At 41.8% G+C, this 16,495-nt stretch overlaps 1 protein-coding gene across 5 annotated transcripts in view; it reads left to right on the forward strand.

Moving 5' to 3' along the window:
• LOC137318871 (suppressor of cytokine signaling 6) overlaps nucleotides 1-16,495 on the forward strand; it is a 90,308-nt gene that overhangs the window by 52,613 nt on the left and 21,200 nt on the right. For 4 of the 5 annotated variants that reach the window (XM_067981446.1, XM_067981447.1, XM_067981448.1 and 1 more), the window contains one exon: nucleotides 2,338-6,045. The exons of the other annotated variant lie outside the window; for it this stretch is intronic. In XM_067981446.1, coding sequence (XP_067837547.1) covers nucleotides 2,458-4,071 — 1,614 coding nt within the window. In that variant the 5' untranslated portion in view covers nucleotides 2,338-2,457 and the 3' untranslated portion in view covers nucleotides 4,072-6,045. Of the gene's footprint in view, nucleotides 1-2,337; nucleotides 6,046-16,495 lie in introns of those variants that run through there. 5 annotated transcript variants of the gene reach the window in all.

The following is a 16,495-nucleotide window of genomic DNA, read 5'->3' on the forward strand; positions in this document are numbered from 1 at the left end:
TTTTAAAAGACAAAATTGTACCCGCCTCTACTACTGCCTCTGGCAGCTCGTTCCAGACACTCACCACCCTTTGAGTGAAAAAATTGCCCCTCTGGACCCTTTTGTATCTCTCCCCTCTCACCTTAAATCTATGCCCCCTCGTTATAGACTCCCCTACCTTTGGGAAAAGATTTTGACTATCTACCTTATCTATGCCCCTCATTATTTGGTTTTGGTTCTTGCTAGGATATATTTTTAATATAAAGTAAAGCCATGTGAGCTGGTCATTGGCAGAATTATTTGCTGAATGAAGTGAATAACTGGAAGCAATTTACATCCTTAAAATTAGACAAAAGAAAAATGGCAGTTGCTGGAAATCTGAAATATAAACATAAAATACTGGAATTACATATTAGGTGCAGAATCTGAAAAGAGAAAAGGTAGGTGGAGACCTTTATCAGAAGTCTCCTTCTGAACTTGTAGACAGTTCTGATGAAGGGTCGCTTCTTGAAATGTTAGCCAATCTACTTTTTTCAGTTGCTGAGACAAGCTGTTTATTTCTAGCAATTTTCTGCTCTTAAAAGAATTTTTGTCACATTTAAATGCTACATAATCCTAGTCTGCTAGTGGTTAGAACAGAGCCACTAACTAACCAAGGGTGTTTTACTTTTCCACTTTCCTGCTTTGAAAAATGAAACTCTTTATCAGCCTACGAGTAAAATCTGTCTAGTTATTCCTGCGTTTCCAGCTCTTGATATATTGCACTTTATAGGGCCAACTGAAGGTTGGGTTTGTCCCAAACTAGGAGCACAACTGGGAATCGGCTGAATTATGTATTTCTGAATTTGCGGATGTATAACCCTTATCATCCCTTTTTTTTTGAAGAGGGTTGATCCACATATTGATGCTGATTTGGATGTACCAGTGCACACTAGGCAGTTCCACCCATCCTGTCTGTGCTGAGCCAGGATAATAGAATCAGGTTTCTATGTAAACAAGGCTATGCTTTCTCTGCTTTCTTGGTGCATATTGGAGCTCTTCTGTACCCTGCTTACTTCATGTCTCATCTGTAGAAAAAGTATTCCTTTTCAGACTTAATTTTCAGTCAGCATAAGAACTACTTTTAAAAGCTGAGTTAACAGTTTGTGGTGATTGGAAAGTTAATTTAGGCATAACGGTGCCCTAATGGCACTTAGTAATTTTGTTAAACAGCTCCAGTCGAATGCTGTAAAAATGTCCAACATTTATGAGTCCTTGCACAGTTTCTGAATGCAACAAAAAATGCACCTTTTGGGATCAAGGCCACGACAGCATGTTTCCCAGCACGTAGCAACTCTAGTCATAGCACTGCTTTCCATTCAATGCACTGAAAATGGTGTTGGGTGGGGGGGGAGGCAGGCAGCTGTCAGATTCACTTTGTAGCCTCTGTAAGCAGAAATTGGATGGTTGACAAAAGCTAACGTACTCTTTAGTGAGCTTTTGTAAAGATCAAAATATGTATCATTGTGAACCTAAAAATCTAGCTTGGTGTGTTTTTGTCTTGGTATCCTACTTGCTGAACCCATTGTTGCACAAGCTTAATGAGGATTGAGAAGATTGGTCAGTTTTAATAAAGATACTTCTTAATGAAGTCACAGTTCGGTCTCAGTTTACATGATTACTATGTTTAATCTGGCAAACAGCGTTTCTTTTTGATTCACAAATGTTACTTTTTGTCTCTATCTACACTGAACACAATTCAACGGGATCAATACAGGCATTTTTTCATTGCTCCAGGCGAGTTGAGGTTTATCATGCTGGCAACCTATTCACTTCCTCGCGGCTGATTTCTCTTGTGGCATCTCTGTTGTCTGAGCAGCAGAGGGCTCAGGACTGAGGAAATTACTCTTCGTGTGCCCTCACTTTTCTGTTAACAAAAAAAATGCTCCCACCTCTTGTGTATTGCAGCTGTGATGGTGTAGAGTATTACATTATCAGCACCGCATTTATGTGGAGGGGAGAGAATGCCTGTTTTCTTATTGGAGCCACCTGTGATCTAGAACAGTTTTAACAATCGTCCAAGGCATCATCTTCAAAGCTGACAAACCATGACAAAAATCACAATAGTTGGTTGCCAGGCTTTTTTCAGATCTCATAGGGGGAAATTGAAGCCATTTTTAACCTGCTTTTGAGAATTTTGTTTTTGTAAATTCTAAGTGACTTGCATCTATGAGAAGAGATTTAGGTTAACTTTGCGAACTGCTGTATTTCAATATTCGAAATGGTCTTGAAACTTGGAATGTGCATGATTTGTTCTTTTAAATATATATATTTAGGATTCAATGTTGAAATGTATAACTCTTTCTTGTACCTTTGCAGGAGATGGACATCTTGGTGTTTAGCTGTGTTTTAGAGAAAGAAAAGCACGCTGGCTAGATTGGTCCAAAGAGCATCATTGGAGCCATTGCTGCGTGAAAAGACTTGCTCGCCTTTTCCAGGATGAAGAAAATCAGCCTTAAAACGATCAGAAAATCCTTTAACTTGAACAAAGGCAAAGATGAAAATGAATTTGTGGTGGTACAGCAGCCGTCACTTGTCAACGATTTTGGGAAGGAGGACCCTCTTTTTAGTTGTTACGGGAAAGATTTGGCTGGTAATGATCTAAACAAAGCGGACGAGGATGACAAAGGACCAAAAAATAAGGCAAAAAGTGAAGGTTTGATGGGTACGCTGAAAAGGAGGCTTTCTGCAAAGCAGAAACAAAAAGCTAAAGGGAGTTCACCTTCTGTCAGCTTAGTGGAGGACGATCGATTTTCCTCCTCTTCAACCCCAATGAGCATTAATGATTTAAAAGCTCAAAGACCCTTGAGGTCCACGTCACTTCGTGGCCACCATTACAGTCCTACACCTTGGCCTTTGCGGTCAGCCAGCTCAGAAGAGACCTGCATTAAGATGGACGTTAAGGTCAAAGCATTAGTCCACAATAATAGTCCAAACCAGGCATTAAATGGAGTTCGTAAGGAGTTCCACGATATGCAGACGGACCATGTGTTTCAGGACCAGAACAACACAATCAAAGAAATTGAGTCCCAAAATGGCGACTCTCATCTGAATATTGATGAATCTTGTCATGTTCCTGTGGTCATTGGATTAATGCCTCAGGACTACATTCAGTACACAATGCCTTTAGATGAGGGAATGTATCCTATGGAAGGGTCCCGTACCTATTGTCTTGACAATCCATTGCCAATGGAAGTTGCATCAGTGCCATCCCAGGTATGTAGTAGCACCCTACAGGCAGATGAAGGCCATATGGCCCCAGATTTAGTGGTTGCTTCTGATATCTTCTTGGATCCACCTGTAAATGGTCTATTGATTGGTACCACAGGTGTCATCTTGCAGAACTCAAGTTCTAACCATGTTGATATCCCTCCACTATCTCCACTCCTACCTCCAGTTCCAAATCAAATGCAGTTGACGTTTCCTGAGTTTGGTGGTACAGCTGCCCATGTAGCAGAAAGGGTTCGTCATCATTTGAACTTTGATCCAAATTCTGCTCCAGGAGTAGGAAGAGTTTATGACTCTATACAAAATAATGGTCCAATGGTGGTCACAAGTCTCACAGAAGAGCTGAAAAAACTTGCAAAGCAAGGATGGTACTGGGGCCCCATAACACGGTGGGAAGCAGAGGAGAAGCTTGCCAATGTGCCCGATGGTTCTTTTCTTGTGCGTGATAGCTCTGATGACCGTTATCTTTTAAGCCTGAGTTTTCGTTCACAAGGCAAAACTCTTCACACTAGAATAGAACACTCGAATGGCAGGTTTAGCTTTTATGAACAGCCTGATGTGGAGGGGCACACATCCATCGTAGAGCTGATTGAGCATTCAATTAAGGACTCTGAAAATGGAGCGTTTTGCTATTCTAGGTCTCGCCTACCTGGATCTGCAACTTATCCTGTAAGACTAACAAACCCAGTCTCCCGGTTCATGCAAGTGCGTTCACTACAGTATTTGTGCCGTTTTGTTATTCGTCAATACACTCGAATAGACTTAATTCAAAAACTGCCTCTGCCAAACAAAATGAAGGATTATTTGCAGGAGAAGCACTACTGAAAAGTTTTGAAGTCTTGCAGATTGCACTTTTGGAACTGGAATGCATTGGAATATTTTTTTAAAATATAATTTATCGAAAATTAGCTTAAAAAAACCTTGTTTAATTGAAGGTGCACCTTCATTTTGTAATCACAGGTATCCGTTCTATTTCTTTTGTCTTCCCCACCCCACCCCACCATGCACCCAGCAGATGTTGAGCACGGTCTATTTGTCAAAAAAAAGTCATCCCATTTTTACATGTTGAGATATAACACTATTTTCTCAATCACCTGTGAAAGAGTGCTGGGCCCAGTCTAAGCCCACTCTTTGTAAATTTTACACCGTTAACTGCAGATTTCTATAGCTGCCATCTGGATCTACATCACAACTAGTATACTAAATTCCCATGAGCCAGATAGCCAAGTGCTACGATGGCCTTATTAGAACAGCCATTTTGCATTTCAGATATTCTTACTCATTAGACTCCCAAGAATTATCAGTGATGTCAATGCTGATGACTGTTTGGCCAAAAAATATTTAGCTGTACATTTATATATTAAAATTGAATTAATACAACTATCTTGTGGACCAGCATACTTCTGTCATCTATTAACGTTGGCTTTTTCCGAATATATTGCATTTAAAAGACCTAGTCCTTGGATAATGCCATGTTGGAGTCAGTGCTTCTGTGCTGGTTGGCTCAGCTCAAAAGCATGTGACCCTCCCCCAGTGGCAGGGTGTAGCAAATGAGGTAACACCTGAGCAATTTATCTGCTTTAAAATCAAGCTATGATTTGTTTTTAATTGAAAACAAAATTGTTAAATGGAGAGAACCAAACAAGACAATGTGTTCGGTGCAGTAGGGTGCACAAACCCATGTCCGATTTGCTGTTTATTTGGCAAAGTTTGCTGGCATAGTCAGCTGCCAGCCTGAAATTTCACACCTTGTGCCACTTTTCCTGCATACAAATTACTGTATTTCTATTTCTGACAAATCTTTCTTAAACAGACCTGTGCACGAGTCCAAAAATTCTGCCTTTTTTTGATTGGAATTGTTTTTCCTTAAAATTCTGCTATGTTTTGTAAAAGATAGAATTTACCATCGTTTTCCTTTTTATATTTTCCTCTTGTTAGCATTTTGAGTTTGATTTGAAAGATGGTTTCCAAATGCCTTTTTATAGTAGAGCACAACATAGATTTATTTTCACATGTCTGGTTTGCACATAAGGTTCTTGTGCCAGTTTGTGCTTGTTAGCCCACGGACCAATTTTGTAAAGGGCCATCATGCCAGTATTTTGAGTAATGGTTTAAAATCCAGTGGAAGACCACATTGAATATAGTAAATATTCGAGTGTTATCCCTGGTTTTAAAGGGAACTAATGAGCTTTATTTGCGTATTTCAAATTGTTTAAAAAAAAGTTGTAAGACATCAACATAAATTTCTGAGGTAACACGGAATGACATTTTATGGATTCTTTTGTTTTCAACTGAATCACATGAATTATAATTTGGAAATCATGATGGAGGACTTTGAACAATTACTCATTATGTCTCTATATCCTTGTAACCATCTGGTAAAGATTGATTAATCATACCAGTGAGGTAAATTGGATGTTTTTTGTGATTTTTATCAGTTGGCATATTATTACTGTAGTTCATTTGTATTTCAATAGACCAACTGGCTGAAATTTAGCAATAATTTCTTTCTTTTCCTCCTTCTGTTGAAGTACTTTGTGCACTTTTAGGTTGTGTTCAGTTTCACGTTTTCCTGTATTGCCATATAGAAAACTTCTGTAGTGTACAGGCAAACTGTTCCTATAAAATCATTTGTAATATGCCAATTATTGGTGTGCATTGTCATTCATAGCTATACACAACACGTGGAATGCGGTGTTTAGCACTATTGTTCCTACTTGGTCTTGCACAAACACTGAAAGTCATATGAATAATAAACTTTGACTGACATATTCAGGCACCAATAAATCTGAAACCACAAGATTGAAGCAGACTACTTGAAAGATAGCTGTTTTACTATGCAGTTTTTTTTTGAAGATTCTTCATTTGAACAAATCTTCTATACTGAGCAATGCATGTAGCATTCTCTGATCAACAGTTTTATGTACAATGGTCAATGACATGCATATTAGCACTCTCGCTTCTAGAGAAGTTGTGTAAAATACATCTTGGCCCAGAATTTGCTGAAGAAGTAACGCGTGTGATCAACGCACGCCATTATTAATGTGCAACTCGGCCAACTTGTGGAGAGGAAGAGATACCCCGTGAATTTCAAATCGCCACCAGTTTCTGGATGATTTGCGCTGCTCCGCCATTAGCTTCACGAAAACGGCATCTTGCCCTTAACTGCCCCATGATTTTCATGAAGTTGCTGCATTTGCACATTAATTGCGCATTAAACTCACCACAGAAAGTTAAGTCTAGTAATTAACAGCGTAAATACTCTATTAACGTGATAATGTTAATTACTGCTAATCAACCTCTCTGACCCAGAAAGTGAACAATTAAAAGTGTGGAATCTCATTCCCTCAAATTGTGAATTGTTAGAAATTTTTAAAAAGTAATTTAAAAAAAAAAATCTTTATTTTCCTTTCTGTCTCTTTTCTCTCGCTCTTAATCCAATCTTTCTTTCCCTCTCTCTATTTCTCTTTCTGAACCTGATTCACCCACTGTAATTCACCCTCCTTCTCAGTCCTTCCTCTGTTTATTTCTCAATCCTTTAATCTCATTGGTTAAGGATCACTGTCTGTCCCATTATTCCCCAAAGTCCCAGATCACACGTTAGCCAGCTCGCACTTCCAGCAACCTTGTGGGCAAAAATTTTTAAAATCTAAACATGCACGAACAAGTCTAACTAACGGGGCATGCCGTGAAATGCAAAATCTGGGCCCCTGGTTTTTGGTTGGGAGGCAGATGAGAGTACGACTCCCATAGACTCATTGTTACAGTGTCTACTGTACAAAATGTTTAGTGCTTAACGACATATGGCTTTAAATGGATTCTTAATTATTTTAAGATATTTTATACCTGCAGTTTGTATTTTTATTCAGTGTTAAAGTAGCAAACCTTCAAATTGACCAGCCTGTCAACCCATAGTCTGATGCAGTGGCAAATTTGACAGATGACCTATTGGATTTGTTTGTTCAGAGTGGTGAAAATGCGCTGCTATTGCTCCAGGTCCACATGAAGTAACATCATGATCCTGACCTGATCTACAGGGTCATCAGTCGTCATCTAATTTTACAAAGAGATTAATGTTCTGGTGACTAATGCTGCATTAAGGCAGCTAAGGAGAGGCTTAGGGGAGGGATTTGGTGTGACCATCTCACAGCAATATCTCAATATCTGAGAAGCGTTTCTTTTGTCAGACTGCCTCTCAACCCTACTTGACATGGAATCTGCAATTGGTGGTCATTAGTGATCAGAGTGAAAGCAGGATCAGATGCAAAACAATTGCTGGAAGGTTTGCCCCAAAGTAAGTAAATTGAGACCTGTTGCAAGGGAAAATGACTTTCATTTAAGGAAGGGGAAAAATAATCTTTAAAAAGGATTCTATCTGACCATTTTATAATGGCATTCCCCATATACCTGAGATACACTGTTGGAATAAATTACAAATAATCCTTTATGTTCTCATATAAGGTGACCCAAGAATAAGATTGCCTCTCCCCACAAAAATCCATGATCTTGCAAAACAGAAAAATTACTATCCACCATACATTTTCTCTTGGTTCTTTCACGTTTGACTGAGTGCATTTCTTTAAATTGTTTTAAAATCTCTTCTCCCTGTATCTGCCCTATGATGTAAGGGAGGGAAAGTTGCCATGTAAATATCACAGCACAGGAAGAACAGAGCAATGGCTGACAACAGGTCGGAATGCACTTGTATGGTGCAGTTGATCCCTCTATCCTTGGGGATATTGCTGCTCCAACAGGAAAAAAACAATACGATCCGTGTATAAAACTTTTAGCCTCCAACATGGACATGAATCTCCAGCCTTGCCTGCAGGTATATGTAGTAATGCTATGACTTGTATTTTAATGTAATCCCAATCCCTGTAACAAACATATTTTCCAAATCTCCTGAAAGTCAATGTGACAGATACTTCTATGAATGATTTAGACCAAAAAATTTTCCAAATCAAAAGCATCTGTTTGTTTTGTGTTCAGATTGTTTGGAGTACCCATTTTAAACTGCTAATCATAACCATGCAATTTAGCACATTTGCTACTTAATAGTGAGCCTGTGATTTTTTTTAAAACTTGGAACTTGAAATTCCTCTTTAAAACAAAAAATGGAAAAATCCTTGTTTTTCACTATTTAGTGGCCTGTTAACCAAATGGTGGGAATGTCAGAGAGTTCTGTGAATTTGATTTGGTTACAGAGAACCACACTGCTTTGGCGTCTTCTAATCCATTGAATTTTTGCTTACAAATCCCTTGCCACACCCTACCTCTGCAACCCACTTCAGCCATATGCCCCAACTTGTGCTGTTCACCACTCTGACTCTGGCCTCCTGTGCAAACGCCTCCCCCCCCCGCCAACTTCACCATTGGTTGCAGAGCCTTCTGCTACCTCAGCTTTGCTTGACTCCTGAGGGCCATTAATGACAGAAAAAACAGATATTTTCCTCGTTTATTTTGTTAAGAGGAATTTTGCCCCATTAATGTTTACATCGTATACCAGGTAACAGAGGAACTGGCCAGGTGCATTTGGAGAGGACCATTCAACATTTAAGCTGTTTCACTGCTTTCAGCTGGCTGTTTTGACTGTAATTTTTGTTCCACAGTGTGTTACTGTAAATGTTGCAAAGAAAGTGACCATATACTTAAGCCATTTTCATTATTGTTAGAATGAACAGTAATTTGAAGAGTTCTACCTCATTACATAGAATCATAGAATTATACAGCACAGAGGGAGGCCATTCGGCTCGTCGTGGGGGCAGTTTATTTACTTCTGTTCTCCTGGAGATATTGTCAGGCTGATTTAGTGCCAAAATAGATTCATTTATTTCATAGTTGATCTAAGGAGTAAAGTGACATGTTCAATTTCTCTCTTTAGCAGAATGATTATGGGCATGAAGAGCTCCTGATTTTTACATGTGACACAGGTTTGATGATTGGTCAGTTTTCACTCCAAATCTTTGTGAATCTGGTGAACTTTGCAAGCCTCCATTTTGCATTGCTGCAACAGCCGAAAGGAAAGGAGACACCGAGGTAACACAACCTTTCATATCAAGGACATGAAAAAGAGGAGAATTTCACTTCAACAAGAACAAAAATGTTCCTTGTAAGTGTTATTGTAAATGAGCATTTTCGGGTTGAAATGTTGGACTATTTACAGTCTTGATCTTTAAGATGTGAGATTCATAGGTAGGATGTGTATAATTACAAAGGATGATAATGTTGGTTGTGGCTGACTACTTGGTTTGTAATTATCCTAAACATCTGTCCATATGTGGTTTGGGAACGGAAAGCGTCTGCTCTCCTTCAGCTGAGGGTCCTATGAAGTGTGACATATTCAGATGATGGAGGATTTTATTTCTGGGATAATCTCTATATCCTTAGTGCTTAGGAACTAGCTATATTGCGGTATTTACACTGCCTTTTAATTCTAGTCTAACAGCATCTTACATTTTTTTGCCGCTTTAATGTAGTGAATACCCATTGGTGCTTCCCAGAGGGGAAATATACATCGAACAACAATACAAGAGTTAGGAGAGACGGCTGATAGCAGAGCTGAAAAAATAGGTTTCCAGGCTTTTTAAGTGGGAGGGAAGTAACAAGACAGAGGGGGGTTTAAGGAAGTTCGAGGGAGGACAGATACACATGTAGGCTCTGCCACCCATGTTGAAATGGAAAGGACAGGAAATGCCAGAATAACTGCCTTGCAGCCTGTTGTAATTCCTGGTCTCTATTAAATTTATATCCTGACTACTTCCCCTCTTTCCCTATCCCAAAAGAAAATGAAGTAAATAAGCAATGTTTTCTTGGTGATTGAGCAGATCTTTGAGCAGAGGTGAGGTGTCTGGCTGATGGAGGAGAAACCAGTATTGAGTTGTGCCATCAGGTTTTTCTACCAGGTGGCAATAGAGATCATTTGCAAAGATCAGAAAGAATTCTTTGATGCTCTGTCTATCTCAGTTAGAGTCTAAGAGAATGTGCGACAGAGAAGATGGTAAAATCATACAAAAAAAAGTGAAAATATTAAATGTCCTTTTACAGTGCCTGTGAACTTCAAACCTTTTACCTCATTCCTAACTTTGTTATTTCAACTTCCCAAATCTGGCTCATTTCCCAGAAGTTTGCATCGCTGAGTCATCACAAAGTGAGAACATGTGCATTGGCATCTCTCCAAATGAATATTTTATCAGTTCTATAGACTCAACCTCTCCCATCGCTTGTTTTAAATATGCTCGTGTTGACCGGAATCCGGGACAGTTGTGGAAACGACTTAACTTTTTATGATTCCTATTTATTCTAATGCCAAAAATAAAATCTTAATCCAGGAAGTCTTTGTTTCACCTCATAAGAGGTACAGAGCTACAACTGCCATTCTCACGTTTATGTGGCAAGTCCAGAAATGTTTGTAGAGTCTTGAGCTGAGCTGAGTTTTAACCAAGTAAGGTTTCGCAGCTATCCATGTGTTGCTATGAATTTACGATTCAAAGCTAATTAGGCTCTTGGTGGGGGTGTTCATAGCAATAACGTCGATTGAAGATAATATCATTAGCTAATCTCAGCATGAGACAACAAGGTGGGCATTTATATGTGGTTTCTGTGAGATTTTATAAAAGAAAGTTTTGCTGAAATCTAGAGTACACTTCTGCATAATATATCAGTTGCGTTTTTCTGGGTTATTTTATTCTTGGGATGTGGGCAACACTGAGAAGGTAGTATTTATCACCGATCTCTAGTTGCCCTAAGTTCATTCAGGGAGTATTTTTAACACCCAAGAATGGTTGGGCTGGGGGCGGATGGGTCGTAAAAATAGTTGAATTCTTAAGCAGGACCACATCCCGACTCTAACACGCCCATTTCTGGGTTTGACCCGGGCGCGTTGCGATGCGCACACGCAACAGACACCCGGAAGTCCCATCCCCACTTAAAGCCGGCGGGCCGATACTTAAAGGGGTAATGTACCTCACTGCGATAGCTGAGACACTTAATTTTTTGTTGATTAGAAACGTAAAATGAATTTAACCTTACCTGTTCAGATTTCCCATTGCTTCTGATTTACATCAGGTTAATGAAAACAAGAAGGGCCGGATCCATGTGGTGAGTGCTTTTATTGCACTGCTTGTGGGCCAGGAGGAGCTGGAGTGCTTCATCCAGGCTCAACAAGCTCACCTGGCGAGATCAGCCGACAACCCCCTCCGCCCACCCAGATGGCTGAGACCCCACCATACCTGTAACTCCTGCCGACCTCCAATATTCTCTCCATGTCCTGCGATCTTTTGATGACCTGATCACCACCTGGCCCTGGCCCCACCCCCACCCCCGATATCCTGCACGGCCCACGATCTCTCCCTCCCTCATCTCCAATTCCCACCCGACAGTCAATCAGGCCGGTTGCCGGGAACAAAACCCAGAAGTAAAATATAAAACCCTCATTAAGCCACCAACTTTACTACTGGGTTTCTCATTCGATTACCTTACCCCTACCCCGCTCTCTTCCTGCCTGCATGTTAAAAAACCATGTCTTAAGAATCAACCGTTTAGCATAGGATTGGAGTCCCAGAGATAGGTCAGACTGGGTAGGAGTGGCAAGTCCCTTCCTGAAAGATAGTAATGATCCTCATTGGGTGTTTACGATAATTCAGCTGAGTTCAATTTCAGAACTTGCCATGGTAGGATTTGAATTCACAACCTCTAGGTCTAGTACCAAAACCACTTAGCTGCCATGCCCTTAATGGGGGAGGGCATTTGACATTTTAACAAAGTAATTGGTACAATACACATTACTGTTTACTTATAATTCAGTTTTTTGAACTAAAAAAAATTGAATTAAACAATTTAAATCAAATATAAATGGCTCATTCCACACTTGTGCAAGGAGGATTTTTAAAAATCACCGTGCCATCACTCCACGCCTCCAATGACTCTATTCAGTAGCACAAACTAATGGGGAATTAAACAACATGTACAACCAAATCACAGTAAAAACAAAATGTAAACTACAGGTTAAACCAGTAGGTGGTTTTCTACTTTGAAGCAGATTGTATAAGTTACTTGTGGAATGTGCCTTATTGCACTCATCCATTTCTGATGCTCTTTGTTCAATGATTCTGTACGGTTCATAATTGGCACTGGAGCTTTTTTTCCCGAGAGAAATATTGGCCCCGTAATTACGGAGAGGCGGGAAGGGAGCGGAGGCACGTGTCAGCGGCAGGGGAACCCAGAAATACTGGGAAGGCAGAGGTCCTGTCGAATTAGAAATTTTTTACTCCATTTCCCGCCCAGCAGCCAGCCAGATTGAGAGGTTGTTCACTGTTGGGCGGGAAAGCCTGCGGTACAAGGCAGCAGCCAGGGACGGTCCTCGGCAATCGAGAAGATCAGTGCTTGGGAGGGGGCTCACAGCTCGGCAGGGGAGGAAAGGGAGACATCGCGGTGGGGTGAGGAACTAGGGAAAGATTGTTGGGGGAGAATAGGGAGAGTTGGAGGGGAGAGATTTTTTAAAAATTCGTTCATGGGATGTGGGCGTCGCTGGCGAAGCCGGTATTTATTGCCCATCCCTAATTGCCCTTGAGAAGGTGGTGGTGAGCTGCCTTCTTGAACCGCTGCAGTCCGTGTGATGAAGGTTCTCCCACAGTGCTGTTAGGAAGGGAGTTCCAGGATTTTGACCCAGCGACGATGAAGGAACGGCGATATATTTCCAAGTCGGGATGGTGTGTGACTTGGAGGGGAACGTGCATGTGGTGGTGTTCCCATGTGCCTGCTGCTCTTGTCCTTCGAGGTGGTAGAGGTCGCGGGTTTGGGAGGTGCTGTCGAAGAAGTCTTGGCGAGTTGCTGCAGTGCATCCTGTGGATGGTACACACTGCAGCCACAGTGCGCCGGTGGTGAAGGGAGTGAATGTTTAGGGTGGTGGATGGGGTGCCAATCAAGCGGGCTGCTTTGTCCTGGATGGTGTCGAGCTTCTTGAGTGTTGTTGGAGCTGCACTCATCCAGGCAAGTGGAGAGTATTCCATCACACTCCTGACTTGTGCCTTGTAGATGGTGGAAAGGCTTTGGGGAGTCAGGAGGTGAGTCACTCACCGCAGAATACCCAGCCTCTGACCTGTTCTTGTAGCCACAGTATTTATATGGCTGGTCCAGTTAAGTTTCTGGACAACGGTGACCCCCAGGATGTTGATGGTGGGGGATTCGGCGATGGTAATGCCGTTGAATGTGAAGAGGAGGTGGTTAGACCCTCTCGTTGGAGATGGTCATTGCCTGGCACTTGTCTGGCGCGAATGTTACTTGCCACTTATGAGCCCAAGCCTGGATGTTGTCCAGGCCTTGCTGCATGCGGGCTCGGACTGCTTCGTTATTTGAGGGGTTGCGAATGGAACTGAACACTGTGCAATCATCAGCGAACATCCCCATTTCTGACCTTATGATGGAGGGAAGGTCATTGATGAAGCAGCTGAAGATGGTTGGGCCTAGGACACTGCCCTGAGGAACTCCTGCAGCAATGTCCTTGGGCGGAGATTGGCCTCCAACAACCACTACCATCTTCCTTTGTGCTACGTATGACTCCAACCACTGGAGAGTTTTCCCCCTGATTCCCATTGACTTTAATTTTACTAGGGCTCCTTGGTGCCACACTCGGTCAAATGCTACCTTGATGTCAAGGGCAGTCACTCTCACCTCACCTCTGGAATTCAGCTCTTTTGTCCATGTTTGGACCAAGGCTGTAATGAGGTCTGGCGGAACCCAAACTGAGCATCGGTGAGTAGGTTATTGGTGAGTAAGTGCCGTTTGATAACACTGTCGACGACACCTTCCATCATTTTGCTGATGATTGAGAGTAGACTGATGGGACAGTAATTGGCCGGATTGGATTTGTCCTGCTTTTTGTGGACAGGACATACCTGGGCAATATTCCACATTGTCGGGTGGGGGGAGATTGCTGGGGGGAGGGGGAAGAGATCTCGGCAGAAGATGTGTTTGTGGGGCCGGGGTGAAGCACTCCTGCTCCTCCTGGCCCACAAGCACTGCTGGAAAAGCACTTACCTGCTGGATCCGGCCGTTCTCGCCTCCCTTCAGCTGCTGGGTTTCCCGAGCCCTGGGAAACCCAGCCAACCAGCATTAAATTTAAATGGCTGCCAAAATATCAGGAGCGCAGCCTCATTTAAATATTACAATCACTGACCTGCCTCTCCAGAGCGGGTTACTCTGGTGCCCCCCCAACTTGCCGCGGTAAACCGAAGGTAAGCGCATTCGTGGTGAGTTGGGTTGTTGATTTGCTGTTTCACACTGATTGTCAAATCCAATGTGTGGAGCTTAAAAACAAGTGTTACATGGAAACATACAAAAATGACAGGCAGGAAAAGGCCCTCTGGTCCATCTAGCCTGTCCTATATAATTGCCTAGTGCATCACAATATATAGTCCGACAATTTTATTTGAAATTCACAAGCTTTCGGAGGCTTCCTCCTTTCTCAGGTGAATGTGGAAATGTGAAATGGATTTCATTTCCACATTCACCTGAGGAAGGAGGAAGCCTCCGAAAGCTTGTGAATTTCAAATAAAATTGTTGGACTATAACTTGGTGTTGTAAAATTGTTTACAATTGTGAATCCCAGTCCATCACCGGCATCTCCACATCATCACAATATAGACACTGCCCTCCTGGTGATCTCTTGGGGGAGGCGAAAAACCAGATTAAAAACCCAGACCAATGAAGGAAAAATCTGGAAAATTCCACTCCAACCTCTAGGCGATCGAAACGAGTCCGGTGGATCAAATAGATAATTTATATTACATGATATCTACCTCTTGGGCCAAGATGATCTCCGTCTCAGCCAGAAACAGGTCCAACTATCACTTGAAGGAATACAGCGAATCAGCGTTCACTGCACCAGCCGGCAACCTAGTCCACAGGTGGACTATTCCCTGGGAAAAGAACAACTGCCTAATGTCCAAGCTACATTACAACAGTGACTACACTTCAAAAGTACATCATTGGCTGTAAAGCGCTTTGGGACGTCCTTATGTTGTGAAAGGCGTTATATAAATGCGAGTTCTTTTTCTTCTGAGTTCTGCCCTTACATAACTTGTGAGCGTGGCCCCTGGTCTTCCCTAACCGACTAAGTTGAAATAAATGGTCCACGTAAACTCATTGTAGTCCCTTCATTATTTTATAAACCTTGATCAAATCGCCCTTATTTTAAATCTTAAGTATGAGGACACTACTGCCTGCACTTTTAAGACATTTACCATTAACTGATGCAAAGCTCTCTGTTCTTCCTGAGAGTCTGATTTGAAAGCAGGCAGAATAAACAAGGTTCCATGAGACTGGTAACTACAATTACAATTTTAGATAGGTACTAATCATTTTTAATTGGCTTTTGTAGTGATGAGTGATACCAATATATGGTCCTCATGCTCCAAGAGATTGTGGCAGGAACTTGCCACTGATTCCAGGCCCCCTTCAGGCTGCACCGGGCCATTCAGGTCAGTGCGTATTGTTCAATCATGAATTGAGTTTCAGACCCCACATCCTTTCCATCAGAATGATTTTTACCTTCACAGCATTGCCCACCTCTACCCCTGAGCCAGCTGCTTTGCAGCTGAAACCTTTATCCGTGCTTTCCTCACCTTCAGATTCAAGTACTCCAATATTCTCCTTGATGCCCTCCCATCCTCCAACTTGTTCAAGACTATCTCATCGATCATGTCCATACTAAGTCCCACACAGCCATTACTCCCATTTTCATTAACCTACATTGACACCACACCCCCCATGTATAAAGTTTAAAATCATAACCTGTAGATTCTTCCATGTTCTCACTTCACTCTATCTCTGTAATCTCCCCTAGCCCTATATTCCCCCCCCCCCCCGAGCCCTCTGTTAATTCTAATCCAGCCTTTCCTGCTTTCCCTCCTTCCATTAACCCACCATTGGTGCTAGAGCTTTCAATTGCCTGTGTCCTGCTCTTTGGAATTCCCTCCCTAAACTTCCCTGCCTCTCCACTTCTCTCTCCTCCTCTTAAAAAATCTTCTCAAAACTCATCCTTTCGGCCAAGCTCTCAGTCGCCCCTTCTAATCCTTTCCTTCCTGGCTTGACATCTGTCCTCCTTATGCCTATCTGAGACGTGGATTGGAATGTTTTACTTTAAAAGGGCTATATAAATGTAAGTTGTTGTTGAGACACAAATTCTAAAAGAGAAAACCTCATAATTAAATACTGTTAATAACTTTACAAGAAAAATATTCAAAATGAGATA

Source organism: Heptranchias perlo, chromosome 3 (assembly GCF_035084215.1).
Source record: "Heptranchias perlo isolate sHepPer1 chromosome 3, sHepPer1.hap1, whole genome shotgun sequence".
Taxonomy (NCBI): domain Eukaryota; kingdom Metazoa; phylum Chordata; class Chondrichthyes; order Hexanchiformes; family Hexanchidae; genus Heptranchias; species Heptranchias perlo.